The sequence below is a fragment of the Polypterus senegalus genome, chromosome 12, assembly GCF_016835505.1.
Source record: "Polypterus senegalus isolate Bchr_013 chromosome 12, ASM1683550v1, whole genome shotgun sequence".
NCBI classification, from domain to species: Eukaryota; Metazoa; Chordata; class Cladistia; order Polypteriformes; family Polypteridae; genus Polypterus; species Polypterus senegalus.
This window is the reverse complement of record NC_053165.1, coordinates 87,318,094-87,343,858: the sequence shown is the minus strand read 5'-3', so window position 1 is coordinate 87,343,858 and position 25,765 is coordinate 87,318,094. Positions and strand designations below refer to the sequence as shown.

At 44.2% G+C, this 25,765-nt stretch overlaps 1 protein-coding gene across 2 annotated transcripts in view; it reads left to right on the top strand.

Moving 5' to 3' along the window:
* Nucleotides 1–25,765, top strand: part of adamtsl3 (ADAMTS-like 3) — a 486,079-nt gene that overhangs the window by 82,512 nt on the left and 377,802 nt on the right. For both annotated transcript variants that reach the window (XM_039772774.1, XM_039772775.1), the window contains exon 3: nt 22,162–22,281. In XM_039772774.1, coding sequence (XP_039628708.1) covers nt 22,162–22,281 — 120 coding nt within the window. The remainder of the gene's footprint in view (nt 1–22,161; nt 22,282–25,765) is intronic.

The following is a 25,765-nucleotide window of genomic DNA, read 5'->3' as shown; positions in this document are numbered from 1 at the left end:
GTTGTTTTGCCTGCCTACGGTAAAGTCATCCCTGATGGAGGATCACAGGAATCGTGGGGTAGAGGGGTCCTTTCATCGGATTGGCTGGCCCAGTGCTGTTTCAGCTGTGGAATGGCCAAATGGGGGAGGCAGCTTGATGGATGAGGTCAGCAGGACTCTAAACAAATCATATTATGTGATATAATCTACTTTTAAATTCTGCTCCGTACTCCTAAAATTTTTATTTTTATACTGTATTGAGGAATTGTTCTGTTCTGTTGTATTGACCCCCTTCCTTTTGACACCCACTGCACGCCCAACCTACCTGGATAGGGATCTCTCTTTGAACTGCCTTTTCCGAGGTTTCTTCCATTTTTTTCCCCCCTACAAGATTTTTTTTTTCTGGGAGTTTTTCCTTGTCTTCTTAGAGAGTCAAGGCTGGGGGGCTGTCAAGAGGCAGGGCCTGTTAAAGCCCATTGCAGCACTTGTTGTGTGATTTTCAGCTACTATACAAAAATAAATTGTATTGTATTGTAATTAAAAGATTTGTTGTTTGGTGAAAGTGAAGTCCTGCGAGATTTCAATAACACAACATAAAACATAAATGCAGAGTAGGTTAGAGATTATGAAAGTACTAAAATTAAAAAGTCTCAAAAAACTGATAGTAAAGATCACAATAGCATTAACAAATGGGAAATTATTACTTGGTGAAATTTCGGAACAGCGAAAAGAGATTGAATATATGGACATAGGTGATATGACAGAAGTACGTAGATATTATTTGGCTTTAAACTTTAAGTCAGAGACCTTTAGATCGTCTAATTCATGTTGACATCAGGGAAAAGTAATGTTTCTTCCCAATGAAGAGGCCTATCCGTGAGAATTAAAAGATTTGTTGTTTGGTGAAAGTGAAATCCACATACGCAAGCGGCAGAGACGTGAAGTGGCTGGCATATAGAGACCGTCAGGAGGGGTTGGTGAGTCGAGCGAGCTGGGGGCAAAGCCCTGTAGTAAATAAATGAATGAATAAATAAATAAATAAATGTTGTTGTTGACCCTTTGGCTCATTAATCGTGAATGAGACATTTCTATGCCTTGTTTGGAGTCCACCGGCAGTCAATTCAATTGACTGAACCAATTGGGAAAGACACATATCCCTCTATGGAAGAGCTCACCATTGAGCAAAAACCCAGCCAAGAGGTCAATGGAATCTGTGTGGAGATGTAGATCTTGGAACAACTACAAAAAAATATCTTCAGCATTAAAGTGTGGCCTCCACCACAGCATTCAACAAAGCACAAGCGACTGCAGGATTTCCTCAGAATTTATAGGGCTGAGGGAGACCCTGGACAGTGATGAACTGGTGGCCTTCCCACTTAGAAAATGATACTTTGACATAACAACATTAACATAAAAAATTTACAAAACATACATAAAAAGAGACACTTGAACTCCGGCCGGGGTGGGGAGACTTTGATTGAAACACAACAAGGTGGGTCAGTGGGGAAGAGAACTCTTTGTCTTAAATAGGTTTTTAAATGGACGAAACATGGAACTCTTCCTAGTGGTGGCCGTCAAACTGACTAATTGGAGGAGAAAGGCTGTGTTTTGAGAGGTTTTCCAGGACCCAATGGTCATACTGGCTGAGCTCCAGATGATTTGTGTGACGATGGGAGAAACTTCCAGAAAGACAACCACCGCTGCAACTTTTCACCATTCTGAGCTATATGGCTGAGTGGCCGGACAGAAACCCCACCTCAGTAAAAGACCCATGATAGCCCACTTGTAGTTTGCAAGAAGGCACCTAAAGACTGTGAGAATCGAGCCGGTCTGGTCTGATGAATCCAAGACTAGTGTTATGTCTGTGAGAAAACGAGGCAGTGCTCTACACCATTCCAGCAGAGGAGCATAGTGGTGGAAATGTCATGCTGTGGGGTTGTTGAACTGTCTGGCGTGTCTTTAGGAAACCAGGCGGTGCTCATTACCATTCAAATGATGAAGTATGGTGGTGGCCGCATCTGGGACTGTGAGACCAGACAGGGTTGAGAGAAAGCTGAAGGTAACAAAGTGCAGAGATATTCTTAATGAAAACCTGCTCCAAGACTATCAAGACTTCACACTGGGCTGAAGATTCACCTTGTAACAGGACAATGATTCTAAGCACAAAGGAAATACAAAATAGGAGTGGATTTGGGACAAGACTGGGAATATCCTTGAGTGCTCCAGACAGATCCCAGACTTGGAACCCAATTGAACATCTCTGAAAAGATATGATATAGCTGTCCAATGATGTTCTCCATCCGACGTGACTCAGCATTCCAATGGTGGAGCATGTTGATGGAAGCAACATGCTGTGGGGTTGTCCTTCACCAGCAGAGACTGGGAGACTACTCTGGGTTGACGTGAAGCTGAATGGTGCAACATACAGAGATATCCTTAATGGAAACTTGCTCCAGAGCTGAAAGATGAAACATAATGGGCTTAAGGACAACTGTGGGAATGTCCTTGAATGTCCTGGAACACAATCGTACATCTCTGGAAAGACCTGAGAACAACTGTCCAATGATGGTCTTGGTCTAATCTGACAGAGCAATTCAATTCTTTTGGCGGAGCATATTGGTGGCAGCATCATGCTGTGGGGGTTTGTTTCATCAGCAGAGACTGGGTAACTACTCAGAGTTGATGTACGGCTGAATGGTGCAACATTTCACCAACATCACTCTCTCACTTGGACAGAGGCAGTGGTGCTGTAAGAATTATGTTTTTGGACATCTCTATCGCCTTCAACACCATCTAACCTCTGTTCCTTAGATACAAGCTGACAGAGATGGAAGTAGATTCACACCTGGTGGCATGGATTGTGGACACTCTTACAGACAGACCTCAGTATGTGCATCTTGGGAACTGCAGGTCTGACATTGTGGTCAGCAGCACAGGAGCGCCGCAGGGGAATGTACTTTCTCCGGTCCTGTTCAGCCAACATACATCAGACTTCCAATACAACTCGGAGTCCTGCCACGTGCAGACGTTCGCTGACGACACTGCTATGGTGGGCTGCATCAGGAGTGGGCAGGAGGAGGAGTATAGGAACCTAATCAAGGACTTTGTTAAATGGTGCGACTCAAACCACTTACACCTGAACACCAGCAAAACCAAGGAACTGGTGTTGGATTTTAGGAGGCCCAGGCCCATCATGGACCCCGTGATCATCAGAGGTGACTGTGCAGAGGGTGCAGACCTTTAAATAGCTGGGAGTGCAACTGGATGATAAATTGGACTGGACTGCCAATACTGATGCTCTGTGTAAGAGAGGTCAGAGCCGACTAAACTTCCTTAGAAGGTTGGCGTCCTTCAACATCTGCAATAAGATGCGTGGTAGAGCGACGGGCGCTAAGCAAACTCCTGTCAATCATGGATTATTCACTGCATCCATTGAACAGTGTCATCTCCAGGCAGAGGAGTAGCTTCAGCAACAGACTTTTGTCACCGTCCTGCTCCACTGACAGACTGAGGAGATTGTTCCTCTCTAACACTATGCGACTCTTCAATTCCACCCGGGGGAGTAAATGCTAACATTATTCAAAGTTACGGTTAGCTTTTACATGCATTTTTATTACTCTTTAATTTAATATTGTTTTTTGTATCAGTATACAGCTGCTGGATTATGTGAATTTCCCCTTGGGGTTAATAAACTATCTATCTATCTATCTATCTATCTATCTATCTATCTATCTATCTATCTATCTATCTATCTATCTATCTATCTATACAGAGATACAGTATCTTTAATGGAAACCTGATCCAGAGTCCTCTGGACCTTTGACTGGGTTGAAGGTTCACCTTCTAACAGGACAATGATTCTAAGCACAAAGCAAATGAAATGTTGGTCTGTGTCGGCTGCAAATCTCTCAGTCTACCAGATCCCCAAGATGTTCTACTGGATTCAGATCCAGTGACTTGGGAAGGTCACTGAAGCCAGTTAGAGACAACGTTTGGTTTGTGACTTGGGTCATTATCATGCTGGCAGTAGTTATTAGAAGATTAGAATTGTGGACATAAAGGGAAGCCCATGGTGAGTAACAAATAAGCTGTGGCATTCAAGTGATGATTGATTGGTGTTAACAGGTCCAAAGTGTTCCACTTTCCCCACACCATTACACCATCATGACGATTCTGGACTGTAGACACAAGGCAGGTTGGCTTGCATGGATTCATGCTGTTGACACCACATTATGACCTTACCATCTGTATGCCTCAGCAAGTTCATCAATCCAAGCAAAGTCTGCCCAGTTTTCAACCCTCCACTTTTGGTGAGCCTGTGCCCACTACAGCGTCAGCTTTCTCTTCATGGCTGGCAGGAGTGTAACCTAACATGGTCTTCTGCTGTTGTAGCCCACTTGCATCAAGGCTTGACATGCTGTGCATTCTGAGACCTTTTTCCGCTGCCCACAGCTGTGCAGAGCGGTTACCTGAGTTAGCACAGCCTGGCCATTCTCCTCTGACCTGTCATCAAGAAGACATTTCTGCCCACAGAACTGCCACTTACAGAACGCTTTTTAATTTTTGGACCATTCTGAGTTAACTTTAGAGACCCTTGTGTGTGAAGATCCCAGGATATTAGCAGTTCCTGAAATACTCGTACCAATAATGAGGCTGTGCTCCAAATCATGGCGATCACATGAACTGAAGATCCTGACCTACATGTGCAGGATTTTATGCGTTGCACTGCTGCCATTTGATTGGCTGATTAGATAAGTGGGTGTACAGGTGTTCCCAATAATTTGCTTACCGAGTGCAGGTTGATTTTTATTTCGGATTCATAACCTTCTCTGAAAACTCCAAACACGTTCCTGCCTGATGGAACCTCACACATTTGATCAGTCTACGCCGTTAGTCAGTCGGGGTGCTGTGAGATAACAGTCAACAGGTCCACCGTGAGCTCACCGTCTTCCCTGAATGTAACGCGTGAAACGTCTCAGAAAGTCTCCACTATCAGCAGTCTGGCAGAGCCTTGGCGTGAAGTGCGAGTCGAACAAAGTTATTCTTATTTGGTGTTATTTTTAGTGAAGGTTTATGATTGCAGCGTAGCCTTGTGGGATTCGTTTTCTTCTGTAAGACTCGACTAAGCCCTCAGATGTAAATCTGTCAAGAGTCAAAAACTCCAGGCAGAAATCTGTCTTAAGACTTTTTAACTCAGGTAGCGCGGCCTTATTGCCAAACCATCTGGAGGCTTTTAGCTCAGTGGGATGTAACAGAAGGCCGAATGAGGCTAATAGACGACATCCATCTTTCTGTTACCTTAGGCGGTTTTCGTCTCACTCATTAGCGATCGAGCTGCGATTCAGTAGCGGTTGTCGGGGAAGTGAAGAGTCTATTATGAAGAAGCAGTGAAACGAGTGGAGAGCAAATGCATACGTTCATTAGTGTGTTAATAAATGGGATAGTTCATCAACTACCTGCCAAGTGAAGGCATACAGGAGCACATGGCCAAAAACAAATTATCAATTTGATAAATTTGTTAAATAATTCATTAATCTGTAAGTTAATGGAGCAGAACATTGGAGGAATATTTAAAGAGTGATGCTTCACAGCTCCAGTGACCTGGGTTCAATGTCTGGCCCAGTGGCTCTCTGCACTGAGTTTGTTCATCTCTTCCAGTACACGCTGGGGTTCACCGGACATCGCTGGGAGGAAGTGTGATCTGTGATGGACTTCAGAGGTGCCATCACGAAACTCTGGTAAAATGCACAGCAAACTTATAATAGAAAAATGCAGTTAAAAACATGAATGCAGAAATGGACGGCTTAGTAGCAGACGAATTACTTATTTTTGAATGACCTGGCATCCATTCTTGCCTGATTGGGCTTGAGAAGGTTTGGTATACAGATTAAAAAAATCAGCCAATTCAGTGCTGGACCTGCCAATTTTTTATATATATATATATATATATATATATATATATATATATATATATATATATATATATATATATATATATATATATATATATATATATATATATATATATATATATATATATATATATAAATATAATATATATATAAATATAATATAATATATATATATAAATATAATATAATATAATATATATTACTAGCAAAATACCCGGAGTAGTGTGTTAAAGAAATTATGAAAAAGAAAAGGAAACAATAACGTAACCCGATTGTCAATGTAATTGTTTTGTGGCTGTTATGAGTGTTGCTGTCATCAAGGATTTGATTATCATTATTTCTTTCAATCAGGTTCGTATTTGTAGGATGTGTTGTGTTCAAGTTACATTCCGTGTTTGTCAACCGTTGTAAAGATATCAGGTTTCATTCATCGATTCCTTCCTTACTGCATCAATAAACAGTTCGTCTTCCTCTTTATTTGAGACATCATATGCACAGGTTTTTTTTCACACTGTCTTCCTTTAGCTGGATGGCTTGACTTTTTCCACCGTGTGCTTTGTTTCCACAGTAGCTGCACTTCTGAATATGCTTGTATGCGTCACTCGCTTCATATTCTTTTGCTGCCTTCTCAATTGTGTAATGTGTTTTTTGTTCAGCACTCTTTGGAGCTCTTTGTTGTTGTCTGCGTACTTCGTTCACAGTCAGTTCACGTGAGCCGCTCGGAGTACATGCATCGAAGCTTCTTAGCTGTGCTTGCACTATCTCGTGTGATGTCCATGGCTTTATTTAATGCTAGCAAAGACTCCGGCACTTAAAACTTTCTCTCGCAGTTTCGCTGAGTTTGTGCCATACACCACCCTGATCATCTCATCTTCGTCTGAATATTTAGCGGAAGAGTGTTTCTATTGGATTGCCACTGACGGACGGCCTTATATGGGCAGGCACTCAATTACGTGTGATGGCCTGACGATGAGGGACGCAACTCCGCCCCACACGGCGACCGAGCTGCAGGCTATAGCGGGTATATATGTACGTAAGTAGATTCCAGTTATGACCATTACGTGTAGAATTTCAAAATGAAGCTTGCCTAACTTTTGTAAGTAAGCTGTAAGGAATGAGCCTGCCAACTTTCAGCCTTCTACCTACACGGGAAGTTGGAGAATTAGTGATGAGTGAGTGAGACAGTGAGTCAGTCAGTAAGGGCTTTGCCTTTTATTAGTGTGTATATATATATATATATATATATATATATATATATATATATATATATATATATATATATATATATATATATATATATATATATATACTGCGGTGGGTTGGCACCCTGCCCTGGATTGGTTCCTGCCTTGTGCCCTGTGTTGGCTGGGATTGGCTCCAGCAGACCCCCGTGACCCTGTATTCGGATTCAGCGGGTTAGAAAATGGATGGATGGATATATATATATAGTCGCATACATGTACACAGTATTTTACATACTGCAAGACAAAAAACTAGCAAATCCACTCACCAATGAGGAAAGACCGCCTACCAATGAAAACATCAGATTGCAATCACATGATTTAAAGGCTGCGACTGAGTGATTTAAATGGCAGGTGTTGTTGCTTTGTAAAAAAACAATATTGGAACAATGAAATCTAGAGATTGTTAATTATAAGGGCGACATAATTTTCTCAATTTACAGACACCTTGAAAGATGTGACATGCCAGGTTTTGTTTTCCATAGTTGGGGAGAGATTAAGTGGGATTGCTAATGGATGGATGGATTCATTATGTAAAGTGGAGAAAGACAATACAAGCAAATGTACAGCTTGAATTTCACGCTGTGATACAATTTCAATTTCTCCTCACAGTCTGTTCTCCTATGAACTGCTGCTTCCTGTCCTCAGTGCAGTTAAACCCCAATCTGATGGCCGCCCGCCTCCATGCTGATCTCTGCTCGTCAGACGGGACAACACTTCGGACTTTGTAAACACAAATAGGACGCATGCTGTTCCTCTAAACTCCTGTGATGTTTCATTGCATTCACAGCAGGCCCTTGAGTACATCCAGATGTGACGGAGTCCCTCTTTCGCACTTTCATGGAGTTTGTGGAGATACTTTGCTTGCTCCCAATGTCTTTTATTTTTATTTTCAAGAACCACATAAGGTTGGCTGTCAGTCACTGCGGTTATCTCCTTCTTCGTCGTAGATTGTGCCTCATTTCAACCCAAACCGAGAGCTGCTGGGAGGTTAGCGGGAGCCCGGCAGTGGCACACAGCTGTTTCATCAAAAGATACAGTAGTGGACACCTTTATGATGGTGGGACAAAGCACGTCTGGCTCAGTTATTACATTTTCTGGAGCGTGAAATATCTTTAGATGTTCCGCTTTGATCTGTCCCACTCCTTGTTTATTCAGCACATCTGGAATTCATTTTTTCCCTCCTTGAAAGTCTGCGCTTTTCAGAGCTTCTGCTTGATCGCTGGCACGGTCACAGTAGTGTCTTCAAAGTGATGGACACGCTGTGGAAATACTTGCTCCTAAGCAGCCTTGGCACAATGGCGTCCTGACACCTCCGGGTGAGCGGTGACCCGCCGATGGGTCTGTTTAGATAACATTCCGGTCCTGACGGCGCTTATCTGTCCGATAGATTAGTGCCATGTGTACGGGAGGCCCTCACTTAAGAGCCCCCTCGGAGAATAATAAAGGACATTACAAAATGAGCAGTGGGGAACAGCAGGCCGATAAAAGAAAATCCCAAATTTCAGAAGCTAAACAATAAAATAGATTTCTTTTTTTCCCGGTGGAGCCGTTCAAGCCTGAAGGTAAAGTTTTGGTCAGTGCCTATAAACAAGTGGGGCATTGAAACTTGTGTGTGCATTTTGTTTTCAGTCTCACAATTAATTATAAGAACGTTTAGTGCACCATTTCGGACCATCCATATCCCAAATTGTATGACCAGCTGTTACCTTTGGCCATTCTGTTGTTTCAGAATAGCACTAATATAAGCAGGACAAGTCACCATCTTTGGATCTGCATAATTCATTTCAGGGTCATGCGGGTATGATGCCCAGGTTGCCCACAGCTGGCATACACCTCTTGAACCCAGACGACGTAAATAAAAAAGGTGAAGAGCTCCAACTCTCGTATCAGTTCAGATAGTCACCCAATGCACCTGAATGTTATGCCATGCGTACATCGTCTAAGTTGTTTTATCATTGAGTTGAGCACAGATTAAAAATATCGTGCCCTCCATAATGTTTGGGCACATTTCTCCTGGATTTACCCATTGGCTCCACAATTTAAAATTACAAATCAAACAATTCAGATGTCGTGGTTAAAGTGCACACTGCTGATTTCCATTTAAGGGGATTTGCCCACATTTCAGTCACATTGTGCCCCCACCGCCCCTCTCTTTCAGGGCACAGTAATGGTTGGACACAGCATTGGCAGGTCTTCATATTTATTTCTTTGTCACATTTCCCAGCATGCAATGACTGCTTGTCGTCTGCGATTTGTAGACATCACCAGGTGCTGAGGGTCTTTTCTGGTGATGCTCTGCCAAGCCTCTAATCCTGCCAATCTTCAGCTCCTGCTTGTTTTGGGGGGCTTGTCCTGTTGTTTTCTCTTTGGCATATGGAAGGCCTGCTCAATTGGATTTCAATCGGGTGATTGGTTTGGCCATTCAAGAAATTTCCATTGTTGCCCCAGCAGTGTGTTTGGCTGATTATCTTGTTGTAGGATGAAGCATCGTCCATGAGTTTGGAGGCATTGACTGGAACTTGAGCAGATCAGATGTTACACCTCTGAATTCTTTGTGCCGTCAGCAGTTCCATCATCAACGAGGAGAAGTGTGGCAGCCATACATGCCCAGGTCATAACACCCCAACCACCATGTGAAACAGATGAGGTGGTCTGCTTTGGATCTCGGGCAGTTCCATCTCGTCTCCACACTTTGCCATCACTCTGATGAGGTTCATCTTTGTCTCGTTTGTCCACGAGAATCCTGCAGGCTCCTTTTTCACAAACTGTAATCTGGCCATCCTGTTTTTGTGGTCTCCATCTTGCGGTGTGGCCTCTGTGTTTGTGTTCATGAAGTCTTCTGCTGATAGTCGTCTCTGACACACACACATCTCCTCCTGAAGAATGTTTCTGATCTGTCGGGCAGGCATTGGGGGCTTCTTCTTGACCACAGTGAGGATTCTTCTGCCATCAGCAATGGAGGCCTTCCTTGACCTACCAGTCCCTTTGTGATTACTGAGCCCACCAATGTGTTCTTTCTTCTTCATGATAGTCCTGACAGTTGATTTCGGTCATCCTAAGGTGTTGTCTTCAGTGGTTTTCTTCTTGTTTTTCAGCTTCATAATGGCTTCTTTGACTTGCATTAGCACCGCTCTTGTCCTCATGCTCAACAACATGGCAACTCCAGACTACAAAGGGCAGAATCAAGTCGAGGTATCTGACCCGCCTGAGGAATCACAAACACATGTGACACCAATCGTCTCAAACATTATGGCACCCTGAAATGGGGTGGGCACGGTGTGACTAAAATGACTGCAAATTCCCTTAAATGAAAGTCTGCAATGCTCACTTTAACCACAATGTCCAAATTTTTAGAGAGGTAATTTTAAACTGTGGGGCAGAGGAGGAAATCGGGGAGAAATGTGTCATTGTCCCAAACAATATGGAGGGCACTGCATATCTAATTATCTAAATATTCATTGCATACTGGGTAACGTGGCCAAGGAATAAGCAGAAACGAGAGGGCGCAACGCCTGCTTATTTAGAGTTGCCAGTGACACTGCGTTTCATTCGTCCTTTTTTATAAAGTGACAACTCATTTCAGATCCCGCCTTTCTCCTCGGAGTAATGCGGCTCTCCTAGCTGAGCGGATGATACGTTAATCACAATAAAAAGGAAAGGACTTTGCCTATTATAGTCACAGGTAATGCACTTCTATTTATAGTTTCAAATCAGTTTCCTGAGTTGCTTGACATGCCGTTCCCCAAAGGCCAGGATGGAACAAATCTGAACTGCTCACTAAACCATCTTTAAATATCAAGACGAGGCCGGCTGCTTTTCATAGAAACATTTTTCTCTTCCCGATGCTAAGATCCAAGCGTTTCTCACAGAAGCATTAGGCTACCTATTACCAGACAAATGAGCAGCTTGGCAGTTGGTATCAACAACGAAAGGTCACCTTTAACTGATGCCATATTATTTTTAAGTGATTTGCATAGCATTTGGAATGTACTTTTCTTTTGGCGTTTAGGCCGGCATTTTCCTGGCTTCCAGTCCTGCTCCCATTCGTTATCCGTGTGACGTTTTGTAAAGTCTCTCTTTACTCCTTTGTGTGCGTCTTACTGACTTTGTGGAGAGCTGCAAGGCTTTAACCTGCCATCGGCCTGGTGCTCCTCTCTGGCCTTAGCACCCCTTCCTCTTTCGTATTCATTGGATTCAATGATAAAACTTCGCTTTCTGCACACTTTCTTGTGTCGTAGTTTAAATATTAAATGGATAAAATGGTCATTTTTGCCCTGCACTCAATAAAGGAAAACGAACAGAACAAAGTAAGGAGGGCAGCCTGATGCCTGAGCCCTGAGAGAAGATGACTTGTCCAGTGAGAAGCTACACGGGACTGGCTTCAAAACAATAATATGAATGTCCCGGCAGTGCCCGAGTCAGAGTCCAGATCTCAATTTGTGGCTGACCGTGAGAAAGGCCATTTACTCTCGATCACTGTGACACCGGAAAGAACACAAGCAGTTAGCTTAAGAAGACTTGAGGAAAGTGGCAGGGGGGAGATGTGGAAAGTTGATGGAGACACAAGCCTGTCATGGCTGTCAAAGGTGCTATCTACTCAATACTGACTTGAAGGGAGTGAAGAGAGATAGTGTTAGGCACTATATACAGCGTCACACACGCGTGTTTAGGGGACAACTAAAGGGCCTTAATAGATGTAATTCCACGCCGGACCAGGGGGTGGCGAAGTGTACTAATTCTCTCTCTCTCAATCCCTTGCAGACCATTCTCGGGAAAGCCATTGACGTCACTTCCGGTTTCCGGTCCTGATGACATCACTTCCTCTAGTGGCCTTTAAAGCCACCATCTTACTTCCAGTTAATCAGTTCTGTTTTTGACTCAGTCGTGTGAACATGTCTGTTCTTATTAATCAGTTTTGCAGCGGGGATAAATTATATGGATGGCTGCCCCAAACACGCAGTGGTAGCGCTGCTGCCTCGCAGTTAGGAGATCCGGGTTCGCTTCCCGGGTCCTCCCTGTGTGGAGTTTGCATGTTCTCCCCGTGTCTGCGTGGGTTTCCTCCGGCGCTCCGGTTTCCTCCCACAATCCAAAGACATGCAGGTTAGGTGGATTGGCGATTCTAAATTGGCCCTAGTGTGTGCTTGGTGTGTTTGTGTGTGTCCTGCGGTGGGTTGGCACCCTGCCCAGGATTGGTTCCTGCCTTGTGCCCTGTGTTGGCTGGGATTGGCTCCGGCAGACCCCCGTGACCCTGTATTCGGATTCAGCGGGTTAGAAAATGGTTGGTTGGTTGGTTGGCTGCCCCAAACATTCCCAATGTCTTTTGGTAATTTTTGTGACAACAGATACAGTGGTGCCTCAGTTTGCGAGCATAATTCGTTTCGGAAACGTGCTTGTAATCCAAAGCAACTCAGATGATTCGTTCCACAACCCAGAAATCTCCATCCATCCATCCATCCATCCGTTTTACAACCCACTATATCCTAACTACAGGGACACGGGTGTCTGGTGGAGCCAATCCCAGCCAATGCAGGGCGCAAGGCAGGAAACAAACCCCGGGCAGGACGCCAGCCCACCGCAGAAAAATATTGATATAAAAATTATTAATACAAAATATGAAGTAAAAAATATATAAAACAAATTAACCAATACTTTATCTTTGAAAAGAACTGTAGCAGGAGTAAGGGAGTCGAGAGAGGAGAGGAGGAGGAGTAGGAGGAGGAGGAGCGTTATTGTGTAGGATGACTTTCACTATAACTAACTATAACTAACGCAATCACTGCTGTCTGTTGGCTCACTGGAATCTTTTTCATTTTTTGCGAGTTTTACAAGGAAACGTATTCAATGACAGTTTCGAAGATTTTACCGAAATGTGACATTGCATTGTCGTTAAACAGAGACATCGCTCGCACTGCTACAGCCTTATTGGACACAAAATAAAAAAATGCTTTACACACACACACACACACACTGTCATAAAGCTATAATAAATAGAATAAGCTTGTATGGGTGTTGACTATATGAGTGAGGCATGCCGACTGAGACCGAGCATGGGAGACGATTACCCACAATCCCACAGCGAGAGAGAGAGAGAGAGGAACCATCAGCTTAGTTGTGATCATGTGATGCTCCGCAGACAAAGCATATACGTACTACTTGTATTGCAACACCTCACTCGTTTATCCATCTATCCATTATCCAACCCGTTATATCCTAACTACAGGGTCCTGGGGGTCTGCTAGAGCCAATCCCAGCCAACACAGGGCGCAAGGCAGGAAACAAACCCTGGGCAGGGTGCCAGCCACTCGTTTATCAAGTTATTCATTTATTTACATTTTTTGCTCGTCTTGCAAAACACTCACAGACCAAGTTACTCGCAATCCAAGGTTTTACTGTAGATAGATAGATAGATCGAAAGATAGATAAGACACTTTATACAGTGTGAAATGAAGCGCCTTGACACCACAACAAGGTGTGGGTCAGCCACCCCGCATACTTGGAGTGAGCAAGTGAGCAATAAGACTTTACAGACAACAGTCCAAAATAGAACTGAACTAGCAGGAGGAATATGGTGGTTTTTAAAGTCGGAAAAGGGAAGTGACGTCATCTGAGCAGGAACCCGGAAGTGATGTCATCAGGGCAGGAACTGGAAAGTGATGCAATCTGTCCCAGACCTGGAGGTGCCGTCATTGACCGTGTTTGGAAGCAAGGACGAAAGAGAAAAGATTATTGCACGCTGCCACCCCCTGGTCTGGCATGGAATTACCTTCTTTTGAGCCCTTTAGCAGCCTCCCAAAGCACATGTGTGTGACGACTGATTGATAGATCTTGATTTAGGAAGAAATGTTTAGGTCGGCTGACTTGACTCATCCATGAATTCCAGAGCTGTCAGTTGTGCAGGGGTCAAGTTTTGGAAGTCTCACGAATCTGACGTTCACATGTTACGGCCTCGCCGTCACTCACTTGCGTTGCGGTTCTCGTTAAGCCCCCCTCTGTGTTCTCTCGTTGATTGATCACAGCATGCGTTGATTAATCCCATCAGAATCCAAGGTAAGCCAAGGAAGACCCACAGGCACACATTGTGCACACCCCTAATTATAACCAAATGGATTCTGAAGCAATTCCGAAGTAAAGAGTTTTCCCAAACGCCATGCTGCTAAGAAGGGGGAGCACAAGGTCGGGCGTTTTGGTATATCCTAGCGCTCCTGCAGACCCTCTTACTTAGAAGGTAAGGGCTGACTAATTTAAGATGACAAAGGCATCTGGTCTCCGCTTGTGCCTGAAGGACAATCAGCGTCATCATCAGCATTAAGTTAGACGCGATTGTAGGAGTAATTCTTGGCACGTCAGCTTGCTGCTGTGATGTTCAAACAGATAATTTGAATTCTTTTCTGTCACCAGCTCCTTGGCCATATCCACAGAAGGGTGTGCTCGTCTAGGGCACAGCAGGCTTCAACTTGTCTTGTTATGTCTCACAATGACACGTTTTCAAACAATTGAGGGGTACTCGATTCATTTTTCCATAGTGTGCCCCCCACCACCCCCCATCCCGAGTACAGGCCCAGAACACACTCTTGAGTTTACAACTATTAAGCAAGGACATCAGTTTGCAACCTGGCATCATTCACACAATTGCGAATGCATAACTTTGATTGGACCCTACAACAGTGGTTCTCAAACTGTGAGGCGGGCCCCCCTAAGGGGGGACGTGAAGTAACAAAAAGGGGGGCGCGAAGATGTGAAAAAAAGAAAACAAGAATCAAAAATATGAAAAAAAACATCTGTTGAAACCAAAACAAATGAACTTAAACTTCATTCTGATACTAAAACAATGAATATAGAGTTAGATAAATGTTGATAAAACTTAAGTAGGTATAATAAAATATGCATCTACATTTCAAAAAAATGTTAGGGGGGATACGATTAAAACTGTTATGAAAACTCGGGTCGCAAATACTTAAAGGTTGAGAAACGCTGCCCTACAACTAAAACAGAACAGATCAAATTATGACAATGGACGTCCATTAACTTTATAACTGAGGTATGGCTAGCTGACCATGGAGAAGATCAAAATACTCGTGGATGGGATGGGATGGTCCATGGTTGTTTTTTGCTTATTGCAGGTGTAACACTAGATGGCGCTATACCGGTGCTTAACCTGTGTCAGGGATGCCAGGGGCAACGACCCGGCCGGGATGCCATGAGGGACCGGATGTGGGTCTGCGCCCACCCTGGATCACGTGGGGGCCGCCGCCCTGGTTACTTTGGGGGCCACGGGTTGAGGGCATGGAAGCCCCACCCTGCAGGGGCCCGTGGTCACCGCCAGGAGGCGCCCCAATGCCTCGGGGACCTGTTACCTCAGCACTTCCGCCACACCCGGAAGTGCTGGGGGGAAGATTTAAAAGGTCGCCCGGTGAGCTGCCAGGAGAATAGCCGGCACTTCCGCCACGCTGGGGAGTGTCGGGAACATCTGGAGCTCATCCGGGACATGGATAAAAGGGGCCGTCCCCCTTCATTCAAGGCTGGAGTCGGGTGGAAGAAGGACGAGGCACGAGAGGAGTGTGGAGGCGGCCCGGAGAAGAAGGCATTAAGTGGCCAGGACTGTGTGTTGGGGGTTTGTGTTGTGCACGGACTGTGTCTGAGTGACAATTAATTGTAAATATTGTAGAAAATAAACGTGTGGTGGTGGAAAATCAACATGTCCGCCTGTCTGTGTCCGGGCCGGGTTCACACCTGACACACAGACACTGACAACTCGTTTTAGAAGCACCATGAAGTTGTTTAATTTCTTTTCTTTAAATAAATAGAGCCCAAAGCACCTCCACCACAATAAACAAATAAACACAATCATATTTAATTCATGAAATCTCTCCTCCACACCTCCCAACAAGCTCTGCCCTCTACCTCCCAACTCCGACTCGCTTGCCGGGTCTCCAACAAGTCCTTTAAATAGTCCTTGACCCGGAAGTGCTTCTACTCTTCCGTCCATGTGACTTGCCAGCACTTCCGGGTCAGACGGAGAATTCAAGTCCTTTAATCAGACTGGCTCCTTCAGTCCTCTCACAGCGCCTCCTAGTGGCACCCACAGTAAAGTACCCAACAGGGCCGAGAAACCGAACTCCAAGTCCCAAGATGCCCTGTGTAAGTCCGGGGCACCGTTACACTCCAGGGGAGCTGCCATCTAGTGTTTTGGGGGAGGCAGTGTCCTTGAAAATCTGCCTTCCTCCATCCTTTCATTGTGGGGGCGTCCCAGACGGGTTGAGCTCATACACAGGGAATCTGTTCCTTTGGTTGTAAAGATGGAGCTGCTGAAGTAGTTCAACTTTAAAACAGTATGAACATGTGTTTTAGTTGTTATGACATGTTGGTGTCAAAGGAATGTTGTTGTTGTTCTTCTTCTTTATTACAGAAAGGTGTGAATATGGTGTTTACTGATTTGGAGTGATGGAGAGATCTGAAGATACATGACATGGAGCTGCTGAAGTAGTTCAGCTTTATAACAACATCAACATTTGGTTAAGTCATTATGCTGGTGTCAAAGGAGTTGTCGTCTTCTTACCCTTTGTCTTACTTATTACCAAGAGCTTTGCATATGCTGTGTATTAATTTATTAATTTGGAGAAGGCTTATGATGGAGAGGTCTGAAGATGCATGAGATGGAGCTGCTTAAGTAGTTCAACTTTATAACAAGAACCATCTCGTTATTAAAGCTTTTGTCGTTGTGACTCCCCGGTGTCAAAGGGTTCATTTTCTTATTATTAATTACAGAAAGTTTTGCATATGACAGTGTTACTCAACCTGTGGGGGGCGCCCCTGAGATATCTGCAAAGGGGGGTGTGAAAAAAAAAAAAAGGAAGCTATTTATTGCAACCGTTTATGGTAGAAAATCACACCGAATATGTCGACGATCGGCGATCAGTGGAATTCGTGTTGTGGAACTGGACCCGGACACAGATAGGCAGACAACGGTTTCTCACCCAACACACTCATTTTATTTACAGTACTATTTACAATTATTTCCGTGCAACCTAGTGCCTCCAGCACCGATCCCCCAAAGTCCAAGCCTCACAGTCTCCAAATGCCTTCCTTCTGGCCGGCTCCACTCCCCTCTCCGAACTCCGTCCTCTTCCACCCAACTCTCGCTCCTGAATGAAGGGAGGCGGTCCCTTATATAACAGCCCGGATGGGCTCCAGCTGCTTCCCGGCAATCTTCTGCGGACACACCCCCGTGTGGCAGAAGTGCTGGCTGCGCACCCGGAAGCCCTCCGGGTGTCCCTGCTCCTCTTCCCCCCCCAGCACTTCCTGGTGTGGCGGAAGTGCTGAGGTCCAGGGTTGTTCAGGCACCGGAGCGCCCCCTGGCAGTGGCCACGGGCCCCTACAGGGTTGGGCTTCCAAGCCCTCTACCCGTGGCCCCCAGCACAACCAGGGCAGTCGCCCCCTCGTGGCCTGGAGGAGGCACAAGCCCTCCTCCGGTCCTCCAGGCTGGGCTCAACCCCCAGCTGCATGCCACAATGTAAATGACCGCCGTAAATTCATTCTGCACGTCGGGGACGAAATGACGCAGAACTCCGGTCCTGGAGGGCCACTGTGGCTGCAGGTTTTCATTCTAACCCTTTTCTTAATGAGTGGTCTATTTTTGCTGCTAATTCACTTCTTTTGATCTAATTTGACTTAACTTGTTCTTGAAGACTCAGACCCCTTAATCGTTTCTTTTTCCACAATTAGCAGCCAAACAATAATGAGATAGAAAATGAGCCAAAACAACTGGTCTCCATCATACGATATCTGAAAATTAAGAAAGATGAAGATCTCAGATCTGCTCAGGTCCCCAAAACATTTTAACAGAGCCCTTAGAAAGAGAAAGTCAACAATTTCAGAAATGTCTGCTAATGCACCACGAGAGGCGCAGCAAAGCCATGAAATTAAAGAACGGGTTTAATTAACGACAAGAACTGCCACCTCATTAAGCAAGTGGTTGGAGTCTGAGGCCCTGACTTAGCTGGTCTTCTGTCGGCTCCCTCACTTCACATTTCATTTCTGTTTGGGTGCCATTTAAGGAAAAGAAAAGAAGCAATTCAGAGGAATGACGAAGAAATTCAAGGGAACAAATCTTAAAAAAGAAATTCAATTTGTGAACTCATTAAAAAAAATGGTTAGAATGAAAACCTGCAGCCATGGTGGTCCTCCAGGACCGGACTTGGCGACCCCTGACGTAGAATACCCGAGCTGTGGCGAAACTGTGAGGAAATAATGGAAGGCAAACGCTGATCTCTGAAATGGTAATCTTTTACAGTTGTTGCACCCTTGGTAAATGCAATTGATTATATGTTGTTTCATTTATTCTGTTTCTTTCTAAAATGTTAAAAATATGTATGTTTATATTTTTTGTTTATAGTTTTCACGATGCTTGTGACGGCATAACAACGTTAATAAAGAACGTAATGGTTGAGACGTGAGTAAAGATAAAGGCACCAGTCTGCGACTCTCTGCGTGTCGATTCAATTAAATCGAGGGCTGCCTCAATTAGTGGCATCACTTGACATTTCCAGACTCATCTAGACACGTCTATAGGCCTGTCCGCCTGTAAGCCAACATCGTAGTTCACGTTCATTCCTCTCTCTTACCGTTAGACATAACTTCTGTAATCGCTAATATGTCAGTTATTGATTTCAGAAATAAGAAGTAATAGTATCCATCCATCCATCATCCAACCCACTATTTCCCAACTACAGGGTCATGGGGGTCTGCTGGAGCCAATCCCAGCCAACACAGGGCCCAAGGCAGGAAACAAACCCCGGGCAGGGCGCCAGCCCACTGCAGGGCAAAGTGATAGTATTCTCATGAGTATTTATAATATTTGCAATTGAATTTGTATTGTTATAGAATGGAATAATTTAAAATGTGGAATTATTAAAATTACTAAAACATTTCGGGTGGCACGGTGGCGCAGTAAGGAGACCTCGGTTCGCTTGCCGGGTCCTCCCTGCGTGGAGTCTGCATGTTCTCTCCGTGTTTATGTGGGTTTCCTCCCACAATCCAAAGACACGCAGGTTAGGTGGATTGGCGATCCTACATTGTCCGCAGTGGGTGCTTGGTGTGTGTGTGTGTGTGCCCTGCGGTGGGCTGGCACCCTGCCCGGGGTTTGTTCCTGCCTTGCGCCCTGTGCTCCAGCAGACGCCCGTTAGCCTTTGTTAGGATGTAGTGGGTTGGAAAATGACTGACTGACTAAAACATTTCATGAAATTTATTGAAAACCAAAGTAGTGTTTGAATTTTAAGTATATTTTATCACATGGATTTTAATTTTAAATGTGTCACATGTGTAACTGTATATTTTTGATGATAAAAAACATTAGCGAAGCCCCAGTCTTGAGCATTTCTGCCAATAGTGCATTCTCAGATTAAAATTTGGTGTTGTTGGTTAGATCTCAATATGATCAAAAATATGAAGATGTGCATAAAAAACTTTGTTGACACCACAAAAACTAAAATGAAAAAATGGGGGCACACTTGGAAAAATACTAAATATGGACGTTTTCCTGTTAGGTTACAGAGGAGCTCCTTCTGTCTGGTCGCTCTGTCCTGAAGTGACGCCTCCTTCCAGGCAGCTGTGCTTTTATGGCCCAGAGAGCGGAAGGGGCGGAGTCAATTGCCCTCACTGGTCTATGGAGGAAAAGGAAGACAAGCACCCCCTCTCAGACCAAGATGGAACGACATACCTGGGAGCAACCTTGACCCTCTAGATCAGGGGTGTCCAACTCTGGTCTTGGTGGGTCGCAGTGGCTGCACCAAGTGTCTTCTTAATTAGTGAGCCGTTCTTGCTGCTGATTAACTTGACGTGACTCAGACTCCTTAGTTGTTTCTTTTTTCTTAATGAGCAGCCAAACAATAATGAGACACCAAACAAGACCAGCTAGCCTGAAAATAAAGAAGGGTGAAGGTCTTGGTCATGTTGGTCTGCTCAGGTCACCAAAACATCTTGATGGTGGTCTTTGTAAAAAAACTGAAAATCAACAGTCTGCTCTGGTAGAATGAGAGCAGCAACAAGTCCTGATATTCAATAATGACTTTAATTAAGAGCAAGAATTAACTTCTCATTAAGAAACTGGTTGGAGTGAAATTGGCTGGAGTTTGATGTTCCAATGTAGCTGTTCATCTGTCAGCTCGTTTCACATCTCATTTCTGTTTGGCTGCCATTGAAGAATCCTTCAAAACAGGGCTAGTAAAATGAAGGGGAAAGGAGTGAACTAGCAGTGAAAACTGGGCACTGATTAGGAAGAGGGTTAGAATGAAAACCTGCCGCCACTGCGGCCCACCGGGACCAGAGTTGGACACCCCTGTTCTAGATGGAATTAGTTTTGCACCAGTTGGTGGGGTGAAGTTATCATTACTGGAGGGTCTTTGTAATTTTAGTCGCTCATTTTAGTAAGATTTTACGGACTGCGTGTTCAATATTATTTTGGAGCCTTTTACCTTCTATAAAAAGTCTGTAAAAAATAACCCAAGGGTAAACTAGTCCAATTGAGTAAAATTCCATTATTTGAGTCATTCAGATTAAAATTAGAGAAGACCTCTCTTAATAATTACTTTGTGTAAAAACGGTTCCAATTTTGAATGATTAGAAGCTTAGCCACAATGTCAAAAAGAGGATGTTGTCCCGGGTGGCTTTCAGATTTAGTAGTCTGGCTGATGTGTGATTTGCCTGCTTAAAAGTCCATGGCATCTCTTTCAGTGAAGAGTCTTCATCACTCTGTGGTGTGTTGACCAGGCCACTATTTATGTCAAAGGTTCATATGAGCTTCCAGACCTCGTGACATTGTTTGGCTAGCTGTCCTGGTGATGGATGGCTCTGCCCAAAAGCTTTGATCCTCGAACCTTGTCAGTGCCATCTCTTACTGTCTTGTTTGATCACTTTAAACTAAATATATCACAAATTACTAAGATAAGAAGAAAGTACAAATGTACTGATGTACTTAGATAAGCAAGAGAGAAAGAATGCACAAATGTATTTGGGTCATAAATTGCCTTCAAAAGTCCTTTATAGTTCAAACAAACAAAACTTCTAATTGAGGCAGCTTGTTTTTTAACATTGTGTCTCTAGTAAAATATTATGATTTTATCTCCTCGTTTACAAGCTGTGCTACCTGTCTAAGATTGAAATCAAAGTAATCGACATGCATATAGTAATAAGATGCATTGCATTTGTTATTCCAACAGATGGCACTTCACAAACATTGTTGTGTAAAAATACATTACTACAAATATTTGTGATGCACCATCTGTTGGAATGATGACTACAATGCACATGTCTTTGTTATGTGCCATTTCATATGGGATTCACAAAAGCAGTTTTAATGCTTCTGATGCACCATCTGTTGTAATGACAAATGCAATGCATTCTATTACTACAAATATTTGTGATGCGCCATCTGTTGGAATGAAAAATGCAAGCATTTTACTTTGTATTACCCCAAATATTTGTGAAGTGTCATCTGTTGGAATAACAGAGATATAACTACTGGATGGACACACAGTTACACAGACACAAAAACACTTACTCTTTTATTAATATGGATTATACATTGCCATTTTGTTTCTCACACACATCATCATTTTTGGGACCCTTTGTTTATGGTTACTACTGCATGGCAGCCAGAAGTGTGCTACACATGTTGTCACCGTCATAACTGCCTAAAGCTCTGCGTCACACTCTTGTTGTACTGACTCACAATTTGCTCATGTGAGAAGTGAAGAAGTCCCTGCTTTTCTCAAGAGGCTATCTCACCGTTTTTATTTGCATACGTTTTGCACTGACTTGCGTTATACCAAATGGCGACCTTTGCCTTGTTTAAAATTCGAAAGTATTATAACTTTGCATATTGATATTTAAGGGCTAGTTTCCTGGCCCAAACAGTGCATTACTGGCTAAAAATATGCTAATAATGTAATGCTTACAAAAATATTATAAATGTAGGTTAAATTAAATTAAAGGTCTTTTCATTGAAAGTCTTATTTGTTTCCTTTTTACAGGCGGGAGCAAGTCATTCTCAGAGTGCCTACTTCCTCCCCGAATTTGCACTTTCGCCACAGGGGAGCTTCATGGAAGACACAACAGGAGAGCAGTTCCTCACGTATCGTTATGATGATCAGGTCAGTAGAATATTTATTTGAGCTTTCGTCACGTGGTTTCACAAATGGGCGATTAAAAAAAAAAAATTGCAAGCTGAAGGTAGGAATGTTGGTAAAGTGTGAAAGTAAGAAGATGAGTTTCTTCTGTTTCTCCCAAGTGATGTTTAACATCTGAATGGTGGTGGTTTTTATATAAGTTTTGGCAAAAAAGGCCGGGGAGCTGCCCCTCCTTGGCTGCCACTGTCCCGTAGGTGCTGCTGCATATCTGCACTCAGTTAAATGAGGTAATCTGAGCTTGGCTGGCCACAAGTCGACGTCTTTGGTGTTTAAGAGGTAGAAACACCGTAATGTGTTAGACATCTCACTAGGGTGCATGTGTTATGATGGCTGTTTTCTTTTCAATTTTATTAAGGTTTCTGTGATCTTTTGGGGCAATGTTTGCATCCTTTCTGTTTTTTTTTTTTGGCCTCAACAAATGCATTTGTAGTGTTCTTTTAATTTTAGGAGCCTCTGTCTTAAAGATTGGAATTAATTCACATTATTGTGCATCTCCAGTTTGTTTGGATAAAGGCGCTGGCAATTTAGAGCTATAGGGTGCCTGTTGCTGTGGAAATATATTTATAATATATACAGGGTGAGTCCAAATTATGTTAACACTAATGGCATTGCTATGTATATACTTACATGCAATTTTTGTGGACAATTTATGTGGCATATATGGTACATGCGTTGATGATGATGGTGAACATGTCGAGAAAATCCTGTAAATCATCTTGCACATATGAAGTATGTTTTGTGAATAAATAGTTTCTGCCATGTTAACATATATATATACAGTATGTGTATATATATATATATATATATATATTGTGACGGCCGGCCCCGGCACAGACAGACGGACATCATATTGTCACCACACACCATTTATTTACAGTATTATTTACAAAGTTTGTGCTCACGTGCACCCCCAGTGCCTTCTTGCACCGATCTCCCCAAGTCCAGGCCCACAGTCTTTTGTGCCTTCCTGGCCGCCTCCCGTCCTCTCTCTCCAGTTCCGTCTGCTTCCTCCCGACTTCCACCAATGACTGGAGGGAGGCGGCCCCTTAAATAAGGCTCCCGGATGAGCCCCAGGTGTTCCGTCTTTGGCCACGCCCAAGCGTGGCGGAAGTGTCGGCTGTCTTCCTGGCAGCTCTCCGGGTGCCACATAAAGGCTTCCCCCCGGCACTTCCTGGTGTGGCGGAAGTGTCGGGCTCCCGGATAATTAGGCACTGGGCGCCGCCTGGCGGTGGCCACGGGTCCCTGCAGGGCTGGGCTTCCATGCCCTGTACCCGAGGCCCCCTGAACCAGGACGGACGCCCCCACTCTGTCTGGAGGAGGCACTCGCCTCCTCACGCCCTCCAAGGTGTCCCGCCGGGCTCCAGCCCCAGCCGCGACCGACGGGATAAACCGCATCGAGCGCCGCCTGGCGGTGACCACGGCCCCTACAGGGCTGGGCTTCCATGCCCTGTACCCGTGGTCCCCAACAGAACCAGGACGGACGCCCCCTCGCGGTGTGGAGGAGGCACAAGCTCTCCTCTCGTCCTCCAAGGCGCCCCGGCCGGGCTTCAGCTCCGCCGGCGACTGCATGGGATCAACCGCATCGGCGCGCCTGGCGGCAACCACAGGCCCCTACAGGGTAGGGCTTCCATGCCCTCGACCCGTGGCTCCCAATAGAACCAGGACGGACGCCCCCTCGCGGTCTGGAGGAGGCACAATATATATATATATATGTGTATATGTGTATATGTATATATGTGTGTATAGGGTGATGCGGTATCGCAGTGGTAACGCTGCTGCCTCACAGTAAGGAGACTTGGGTTAGCTTCCCGGGTTCTCCCCGTGTCTGCATGGGTTTCCTCTCACAGTCCAAAGACATTCAGGTCAGGTGCATTGGTGATTCTAAATTGTCAATAGTGTGTGCTTCGTGTGTGTGTGCGGTGGGCTGGCGCCCTGCCTGGGGTTTGTTTCCTGCCTTGCTCCCTGTGTTGGCTGGGATTGGCTCCAGCAGACCCCCGTGACCCTGTAGTTAGGATTTAGCGAGTTGGATAATGGATGGATGGATGTGTGTTTATATGTATGTATATATGTGTATACAATATGTATATATATGTATATATATATATATATATATATATATATATATATATATATATATATATGTGTGTGTGTGTGTATATATGTGTGTTTCCATGTTCTCCCCTTGTCTGCATGGATTTCCTCCCACAGTCCAAAGACATGCAGGTTAGGTGCATTGCCGATCCTAAATTGTCCCTGGTGTGTGTGTGCAGTGGGCTGGCACCCTGCCCTGGGTTTGTTTCCTGCCTTGCACCCTGTGTTGGCTGGGATTGGCTTCAGCAGACCCCTGTGACCCTGTAGTTAGGATATAGCAGGTTGGATAATGGATGGATGGATGGAAGAGTAATAAAAATCATCACCCCGAAAGTGGATAGTAGCCATCACGTAGTATATGTGTACCAAATTTCAGGTCAATAGGTGAAACGGTTTGCGAGCTGCAGGTGATTTAAAATTCCTAGACAGACAAACGAACAGCCACTGTGGCGTATTATATATTGGATATATATACATATGTGTGTGTGTGCGTGTGTTTATATATATATATATATATATATATATATATATATATATATATATATATATATATATATATATATATATATATATATATATATATATATATACTGGCACAGACAGCTGGTTTCCTTGTCCAGCCGGGATGCCTCTTCACTGTATGGACTGGGGGAGCAAGCCTGGTCAGGGCAGTACCTCCCCAGGAACACTAGATGACAGCCCCCCTGGTGCCTAGGACTCCAGTGGAGCTTCTTGGGGCATAGGGTTTGGGGCAGTCCTGTTGGGATCTGCGGGCGCCGCCAGGGGGTGCTGTGCCTGCTGTTGAGCCCTACAGAGCAGGTCTTCTGCCACACTCGGAAGTGCTGCTGGAAATAGGTCTTCAAGTTCCTGGAGCACTTCCGAGTGCATTATGAAAGGAGCCAGCAGCCACTACTCCGAGGGCCCGAGTCGGGAGAATGGAGCTTGCCAGAGAGGAGTGGTGGAGGAAAGGAAGAGAAAAGAATTGCTATTGTGTGGTATTGTGCTTGTGGGACTGTTGTGCCTGGGAGAAATGGTGAAGCCATTTCCCACAAAGTGAAGAAAAATGAAACATTTGTGTTTTTATCAGTGTGCCTCTAGCATCTGTCTGTATTGGGTGTTTATATATATATATATATATATATATATGTATTGTGACAATACATGGCCCCATACCAGCTCTTAATATATATATATATATATATATATATATATATATATATATATATATATATATATATATATATATATATATATATATTTTTTTTTTTTTGAGTTGAATTGTGACATTCCTCTGGTTTGAATTTGGTTTTGTTAAAGCCCTTTGTTTTCAAATTTCTGAGTTTTGATTTGATTTTGG